The sequence below is a fragment of the Galeopterus variegatus genome, unplaced genomic scaffold (assembly GCF_000696425.1).
Source record: "Galeopterus variegatus unplaced genomic scaffold, G_variegatus-3.0.2 Scaffold6, whole genome shotgun sequence".
In the NCBI taxonomy this organism is placed as follows: domain Eukaryota; kingdom Metazoa; phylum Chordata; class Mammalia; order Dermoptera; family Cynocephalidae; genus Galeopterus; species Galeopterus variegatus.
In genome coordinates, this window is record NW_007726117.1 from 250,376 (window position 1) to 259,377 (window position 9,002).

Below are 9,002 nucleotides of genomic sequence, written 5' to 3' on the forward strand. Positions count from 1 at the left end.
TCTCTCTCTCTCTGCTCTGCCATTTTCTACCATGTGAGACCTCTGCATTGCTGTGAAGGCCCTCACCCTACGTGTTCCCTGGACTGTGGACTTCCCAGCCTCCGAAATTGTAAGCAATACATTTCATTTTCTTTATAAAATTCCAGTTCCAGGTATTTTATTACAAGCAACAGAAATGGACTAATACCTTAGGCAAACAAAAAAACAAAATTAATTCCAGAAAGGAAACAATCTAACACACAACTTGTCTCTGCAATGAGCATTAATTACAAAGTAAGAATAACGTACACTTTTATTACTGATTTAGCCAAATATTGTGATATAATGATAAGAGGAGGATGAGGAAAGGGAGGTGGGGAAGGGGTATAAGAAAGGTAAATTCTTGTCTACTGGTAAATGCTGCTTAAAAGTAATAAAGCGAAAAGGGTGAATGGGTGAATTTTATGGTATGTAAATTATATTTCAATTTTTAAAACTGAAAAAAAGCAATAAGAAAAAGCAGCATAAGCATATTATTTAGAAATAAGGCAGTAAACATTACAGGAAATGGCTAAATGAGGAGCCCTTATTATCACCCTAAAACATTCCGTGAAGTAGCAACTCAAGTGCTTTGGGGGAAAATAAGCAAAGGGGCTATGTCAGAGCTGAAGGGAGGGAAACTCCAAGTGGCTTCAGCAAGTACAAGAAATCAAAGTGCTAAGACCACAAGAAGCAAAGGTGGAGGAGGTCACAGTGACCTTGGAGAGGGCCTGGCTGTGGGATGGGGAGCCTGAGCCATTTTTACAGGATGCCCTTATTATCACCCTAAAACATTCCGTGAAGTAGCAACTCAAGTGCTTTGGGGGAAAATAAGCAAAGGGGCTATGTCAGAGCTGAAGGGAGGGAAACTCCAAGTGGCTTCAGCAAGTACAAGAAATCAAAGTGCTAAGACCACAAGAAGCAAAGGCGGAGGAGGTCACAGTGACCTTGGAGAGGGCCTGGCTGTGGGATGGGGAGCCTGAGCCATTTTTACAGGACTTCTTGGGGGTCATGGTGACCCAGAAAGCAGAAGGCGCTCAGTTACACTGCGTTCCTCTCACACAAGACCTCTGGTTCCCCATGACCCAACACACCCCATCCCTACACCACATGACCCGCCCCCACTTGCACCCTAGGCTTCAGCCTCACCTGGGCTTGAGGTAGCTGAGTGCTTCTGAGAACTGGTTGGTAAGGAACAGGTCCAGGGCAGTCATGCACTGGTCCAGGGCCTCATGGAGGCTGCTCACAGGAGTCCTGAAGGGAGAGACGTGGTCCTGACCTTGGAGCCCTCACCCCCCTCCTGGCTGGAACAGAGCTGCACAGGACCCACTCGACCCCCCTGGACGGCCTTGGATGCCTGTCCCGAGCTCCTCCAGGTTGTCCATTCTGTACTGGGATGCAGGGACAATTCAGATCCACCTCTCAGTGTTCCCAAGTGTGGGAGGAGGAACAGAAGGGGGTGTCGTCTGAGATCTGATGGAGGGGGTGGGAGAGGGGCTGAGGATGGGCGCCAAAGAAGCCCTAGGAATAAATTTATCTTACCTTCCACGAGGGTAACGGGAGTCTTTGTGGCTCTTCTGACCCATTGGGCTTTGTTGCCCCCCCACTAAATCCGACTTGAGTTCCTCTCTCCCTCCTCCTTCTCCAGGCCCCCTCCTGCCCCCAGGTGCACTCTAGAACTCCAGACACTGTCACAATGGGCTGGGGGGGGGGGGGGGGGAGGGGGTGGACCTGTAAGAGTGGCCCAGGGCCTTTCACACTCAAGTGTCACCTTCTCAACAGCACCTCCTGTATACCTGGCCCCTTTCCTATTCTTATGTTTCTCTATAGCTCTTATCGCCATCTGACATATAATACTCTTTACTTATTTTTGTGTTTATTGTCTGTCTCCCTCCACTAAAATATAAGCTCCCAGAGGTAGGAACTTTTTTTTTTGGTGGGGGTAGGGGGAGGGGGGGATACTAGTGCATCCCCAGCACCTTGTGTCTGGTACAAAGTAGGCTTTTAATAAATATCTGTTAGGGGAATGAATCAATGAAGAGTCTAAGGCTAGGACAGCAATCCCTGACTTTTCTGGCCTCACCTTTCCCATTTGAAAAATTAGAGATGAAACTAAGAGATCCAAGAAGGCCTATTTGCTGATCTTGAGAATGTTTCTTCTCAAGGCACCTCTTTGAGCAAAAGAAGTTTCCAGAAAGGGGCTTGATGATCTTGCTGAAGGGAAACCCTGTTCTCTCAAAATTATTTAAGAGAAAGTCCCTACTCCCCCAGGTAAACTCCCACACATACCTGGAGGCCCAGCTGTAATGTCTCCTCCTCTGTGATGTATCAACAGATCTTCCCAGGCAAATTGAAATCTGTGTTTTGCTCAAAACTGAACTCTTGTTCATTTCCCAAATCTGTTTTCCTCTAGTCTTTGCCATTTTAATAAGTGACTCCCTCTTCCTAGTTTCTCAAGCCAGAAATCTGAGAGTCATCCTTGACTCATCCCTCTCCCTGGCCCGTCCTTCGCTCCATCACTAAACCATGTCAGTTCTACTTCTGAACCATCCCTCGATCCACTCCCTTCTGTGCCAAGTCCCTCTGGTCTGGCCACTGTCACCTGTACCCAGGTCTGCTGGAAGATTCCCCCTTCTACTCCCACCACCCCTCACCCCTTCTCTTTTCTCTCAGAACTTTTTATTCTGTATCTCATGTCTCTTAACTCGCTTCTCTATCATTTTTTTGACTCTCTATTAGATTCTGAGTAATTTCCTTAGATATTTCATTTCACTACTTCTCTCTCGAGGCGTGTCTGATCTGCTACTTATCCTCTTTACTGAGTTTTTCATTTCAATGATTACATTTTTCATTTCCAGAAACTCCACTTGCTTCTTTTTCAAACCTGTTTGGTTATTTTGTACAGTATTTTGCTCCCTGCTTACTGCTTCAAGTCGATCTTCAATTTCTTTATACATTTTAAACACAATTACTTATACCCTTTTTCTTATAATTCTAGCATTTTAGACTCTCAGGGAAACTAATTCTGCTGTGGTTGTTTCTGGTGCCCGTTGCTCACAGTGGCTTGTTTCCTCGTATCATTTTATCCCAAACTCATGTTTGACTGATCCCAAAGGGACCTTGGGATGAGGACACATTTCCTGCAGAAAGGATTTTCATTTACTTCCGCCGGGTTCCCAGGAGCACTCCACCCTGAGACCACTTACGGTACGTTTTTAGTTTATGATTTCCCGGCCCACAAAGTTAGTGTACATTCAAACCCAAAACTTGTGTGACAGCAGACCAGTTATTTATGATTTCCTAGGGAGCCTTTTTTCCCCACCAGAACTGTTCTCTCCCTTTGCTGGTAGGTGGATCTTTTTTCTGGCCAGTCCATCTATTCACTGAGGCTGTGGTCCTTTGAGGATCCCAGGTTTATGTGGGAGTTGGAGGCTAAGTTCCAACTCCTCACACTTTACATAACCGTGTCAGCCCAAGACCTTGTTCCCCATGCCCTGAATGGCCGTTGAAACTAAAGTTCTAGGTTCCGGAATTTGTAAATACCCTAAGGTTGCTGCAGCGTCATCTCATTACCAGCCTGACGTGAGCTCCCTCCTCATTCTTGGCTTGAGAGGATTTGTGACTTGTGTGGGAGCTCAGGAATGTATGAAAGGATGTTTGTTGTAACCCATCCAGCCTCTGTGTAGTTTTTTTGAGGGAGAATGTCGGAAGCTTTATTCCCGCTAATACCTCCTTCTCATAATAGCTGAAGATATCTTTTAAAAACCCAAATCTGACCATGTCATTCCTGGACTTAAAATCCTTCACTGGCTTCTCATTACTCTCTGGGTAAATGCTAAGCTCCTTTCCATGCCACGAAAGTCGTCACCCACAGCTGCCCCGCCCCTTTCTTCATGAGGCCAGGACAGTATCTATCTTCCTTTGTGCCCAGAGCATCACCTGGTGACTGGGGTTCAAACCATTCATTTCTGTTGGGTGAAATCAATGAAAAGGCAGTCAGCATCTACTGCCCTGGGTGTTTAACCTTAAAATACCCTGTGAAATGGGATTATTACCCCCCAACCCACTGCAGATGAGGAAACTGAGGCATAGAGGGGAGGTGACATGGGCAAGGTCACATATCCAAGTGTGGGTTCTAACCCAAGTTTCTGCCTGTACCAGTGCCCATCAGCTCAGCCCATGGAATCAAGTCCATTGTGGTGGCTTATGTTCATCTCTAAACAATTCCAGAGCCAAAAGTCTACCTCCCATTTCTGCACACTCTCCCACCCACCTCTACCACCTCCACCCCCACCAAGAAGAGGCTCTGCCCGCTGGGTCTGCATGGAGAGAAAGATGCAAAGACTGATGGACAGACAGCACAGATGTACACATTCTCTCCCCTGGCAGCCCCAGCGCACCTCTTCTGCTTAACTGGAGTGAGGTGGGGGGGGGGGGTCAGGCCCTGGGGCTGATTTCCTTCCTCCTTTCCTCCCACAAACAACCACCCCACTAATCTCCTGCTCTGGGCCAGGCCTGGGGCTGGGCTGTGGGACACAGAGTGGACCCAGACCTGGGCCTGCCCTTGAGGTGCTTACAGTCTACATAACAACTGAGGCAGACAGAAGCAGTGACAGCCAGAGTGATCAGGGTTGTGATAATGGTAATCATTGGGGGCTGGTGAGGCCCAGAAGAGTCGCCTAATCCAGCCTGGGGCACTCAAGGAAGCTGCTTGGAAAATAGGGGGGGGGGGGGGGGGGTCAGGCCCTGGGGCTGATTTCCTTCCTCCTTTCCTCCCACAAACAACCACCCCACTAATCTCCTGCTCTGGGCCAGGCCTGGGGCTGGGCTGTGGGACACAGAGTGGACCCAGACCTGGGCCTGCCCTTGAGGTGCTTACAGTCTACATAACAACTGAGGCAGACAGAAGCAGTGACAGCCAGAGTGATCAGGGTTGTGATAATGGTAATCATTGGGGGCTGGTGAGGCCCAGAAGAGTCGCCTAATCCAGCCTGGGGCACTCAAGGAAGCTGCTTGGAAAATATGGCCCTGAATTGAAAACAAGATGGAGAAAAAAGTCCAAGAAGGGAGACAGCCTGCACGAAGGGCTGAAGGCATGATGCCACAGTTAGGCAGCACACGTGGTCTGGAAGGGCTGCTAAACGGAGGGCTGAGGTGGGGCTGGCTGGAGAGCTCAGGAAGGCTAGAATGTTGGGCCCATCTGACTTAATAATAGCAATAACAACCACCCCATCGCCACCAAGGGACTATTGTTTCAAGTTATCTAAGTTGATGACTGCATTATTTCACTCAATCCTCCTACCAGCAGCTCTTATCTGCATTTGACAGATAAGGGAGTGCAGGCAGTGAAAACTGGAACCTAGGGCCAGCCCAGTGGCGCACTGCTACAGTGCGCCGCTTGGGAGCACGGCGGCGCTCCCGCCGAGGGTTCGGATCCCATGTGGAGACCGGTTCCCGCTCACTGGCTGAGCGCAGTGCGGGCGCAACACCGAGGGTTGCAATCCCGTTGCCGGTCCCCGGTGCGGGCCCAACGCCGAGGGTTGCGATCCCGTTACCGGTCAGTAAAAAAGACAAAAAGGAAAAAAAAAAAAAAAAACTGGAACCTAGTCCCCAAGCCTGAGAGAAGACAGAAATGCTTTCCGTGTGAGCCACAGGCCAAACCTTTCCCCTCCCCTGGCTGTGACTGAGGCCTCCACATCTCCACAGGCTGATCCCATGTCTTCAAGGCCTTTCTGCTCCAGGGCACCTTGCTGGGCCCAGGCGATATATATTCCTCTAATGATGGTGGCCTTTCCACTGTGCCTTGGGGAAACTGAGGTAGGGGCAGGGAGCAGCAGTGGAAGTGCTGGGCTGGATGGAGCATAGAACAGGGCTGGGGACCAACACCAGGAGCTTTGGCTTAGTGGTGAGGGGCTCTCCCATTCAGATCCCACCCACAGTTGAGGCCCCAATAAGAAGAGAGCTGGAGGGCAGATGGGGTGTCAGACAGCTGGAGCCACCCCCACTCTGTCCCTCCTTCCCACCCCCTCCTGCAATCTGCCTGGACTGCTACCTTAGTGCCTCTTCGGCAGAGCCGGGTGGAGCGGAGAGACCCTCAGTCCCCACTGGGGACAGAAAACACCCTACCCTGACCCCAGTCAGGATGAGGGGGATGCGGGGCACTGGAGGCAGGGGGGCAAAGCCGCTCAGGGAGCAGACTGGAGTCAGAGCTGGTTTTTAATCCCTGCTCCACCATCAGGGGAACTTTAGCTTAAAGAGTGAAGTAACATGTCTGTGGGAACCTGCCACTTCCGAAGTGACCTTTCTAAATATGATTGTGACTCTCCTTCCAAAGAGTCCCCTTTAGGTGCACATCAAGCGAGTATCATGGCACAGAGTGATGTGGCATGACCTAATGCAGCATGGCCTTCAAGTGTTTTAAAAGAGGACATCCCTGGATTCAAGCTGCAGCTCAGCAATTACTTCCTGGATAAATTTGGGAAAGTTCTTTAACCTCTGTGAGCCTCAGTTTCCTCATCAACCTCCTAGGGTTGTTGTTAGGAATGACTGAGACCATGTAAAGCACAATAGTAAGTACTTAGAAAATGTCAGTGGTTATTATTTTTTCTAGAATTATGTATTGCCATCATTTCTTTTATTGAGCAGCACTGATTTTTTAATGAAACCAAATAACTTTAAAAGATTGAGCGCACATATCCTATGACCCAGCAGCACCACTACTAGGGGGCACCCTAAAGAGATACTCACATATGTGCAAAGAACAACATACAAGCATATTCACTGTTTGAATAGCAAGACACTGGGACCCCACTTAACGCCCATTGAGAAGAATAAATAAATAAATGGGGGTCTCAGCACAGGGTGGTATATCATACGTCAGGGCAAGTGGACCCAGAGCTTCAGGATCAAGAAGTATAAATGTCAGAGACCTGATGTGGAGTGAGAAAAAGCAAGCTGCAGAATGACACATGCTGTGTGACTCCATTTACAAAAACTTTAAAGTAAGAACAAACTACATATTTACTAGACATATACACATTCAGAAAAAGAATAAAAACAGACAGGACAGGGAAATGATCAAACCAAAATTCAGGATGGGGCTGGCCGGTTAGCTCAGTTGGTTAGACTGCGGTGTTATAACACCAAGGTCAAGGGTTCTGATACCCATACTCACCAGCCGCCAAAAAACAACAACAACAAATTCAGGATGGTGATTACATCTGGAGAGGGAAGGAAGGAAGAGATTTCCAGAGTCTTTAACGGTCTCTGCCATGGTTTATTTCTCACAAAGAAGAATATGAAATAAATGGTCTACAATCTTAGTATCTAACAAGCTGGGTGGCAAGGGCATGGGAGTTCATTTTATTATTTGCTATATTCTTCTGAAGGCTTACAATAGTTCATAATTTCTAAAGTGGTGGAGATTTAAGCCTTGGTTTGTTCACCACTGACCATCATGCCCAGGGCTGGGCCCAGAGCAGGCCTCACTGAGTGTTTGCTAAATGACTGAATAAATGTCTATGGTGAAGGTGGGGATGGTCCTGCTTCAGCCCTGCTCTGCTCAGACCCCACCAGGATGACACTGACCAGGGGCAGGGGCAGTGGACCTGTTTGGCCTCAAACAAGAGTGGACCTCACAGGTATGCAGTGGGACAGGTATGCAGTGGGACAGGTATGGTTCATTTACAAGGAAGACCTGCCAGTGCTAGAAGCTTGCTGCCCTGGAGGACCGCAGCAGGGTCAGAGAAGCCCGGGGTTGTAGAAGGGACTCAGACACAAATGTGAGTGTACAAGGAAGAGGGATGAATGTGACTTTCAGCCTGGGAGTCTAGGAGTCTTTGAGAAGTACCCTGCTCCCTGCCTGCCTTCTCTCCTGGGAACCACTTTTCTGGACCCAGCGCGGTGGTGCTCAGTCAGGGTTGGGCAAGAAGAGACCTAACCAAGCTCCAGATTTCCAAAGACTTCAGCCTAGAGCTGGAAGGCAGCAGCTGGCCCAGCCTCTCTGTATTTTCTAAAGGAGTGACCAGAAATTGAGAGGGGGATAAAAGACTTGACTAAAGTCATACAACACAAAGGATCAAGGCAAACCCAGCCAGCAACCTTCTCCCTGGCCAGGGTGTCTCCCAGCAACCCGGCTTCCTAGTCCTCAGCCCAGGGCCACACACACAGGCCCCTGATAGATAGCCCTTCTATCTGCCAGCTGGCACCAGCCTTGTCACCTCCCTGTTCATGTGTCAGGCCTCAGGCCCTTGGCAAATATTGTCACTGGTGGTGAGGCTCCAGGCAGGGCGGGTACCCCTCCCAGCTCACCTGGGCTGGATCTCTGCCCAGCAACCTTCCAGCAGTCACAGCTCCCAGAAGCTTCCCCCAACACACCCGGGCCCACAAAAGCAGAGTTATAAACGTCTGCCAGGAGTTAGCAGCTGTGGCTGCTACAGGGGCAGTGTAGGTGTCCCAATGAGGATTGATTCCTCAGTGGGTCGGAGGTAGCATTGGGCGGGAGTGCCATGTTGATAGTGACAGCGCCCACCTTTTACCACCCAGGTTTCTGCTGTTCCCAATGGGCCTGGCTGGACCATACCTTAGCCCTCTAAGTCCCCCGAATATCCCTGAAGATGATGCGGGTGCAGGCTCTGACATCAGGCAGAACTGGGTTCAAATCCCAGCCCCAACTCTTACCTCCTGGGTGACTGAAGACAAGTCACTTAAGGGCTGTGCCTCAGTTTCCTCATCTGTAACAGGGGTGATAATAACAAGGCCCACCCCACAGGTGCAAACGCCACACGGCAGGTGAGGAAGGAGCCTCTGAACGTGGCTGCGGAAGAAAGTTGGGATCCCGAGGGGGAGTGACCGACGCAGCTGGGTCCCCGGGCCTCTGTCGGGCGAGTTTCCGCAGATCCCCTTCCCTGCTCCGGCGGCGACACCCAGAGGAGCGGGGGGTGGGGGCGCCGCGCCGGCCCGGCGGGGGGCCGAAGCCGCAGTGT

General features: G+C 49.9%; 1 protein-coding gene across 4 annotated transcripts in view; it reads right to left on the reverse strand.

The window, feature by feature from the left end:
* Window positions 1-9,002, reverse strand: part of TTC39A (tetratricopeptide repeat domain 39A) — a 54,902-nt gene that overhangs the window by 35,076 nt on the left and 10,824 nt on the right. The window contains exons 1-2 of one of the 4 annotated variants that reach the window (XM_008575936.1): window positions 8,698-8,832; window positions 1,168-1,272 (exon numbers count right to left, since the gene is read on the reverse strand). In XM_008575936.1, the coding sequence (XP_008574158.1) occupies window positions 1,168-1,232 (65 nt within the window). In that variant the 5' untranslated portion in view covers window positions 1,233-1,272; window positions 8,698-8,832. Of the gene's footprint in view, window positions 1-1,167; window positions 1,273-1,560; window positions 1,617-8,697; window positions 8,833-9,002 lie in introns of those variants that run through there. The other 3 variants (XM_008576002.1, XM_008575876.1, XM_008575806.1) reach the window with 3 other exon arrangements.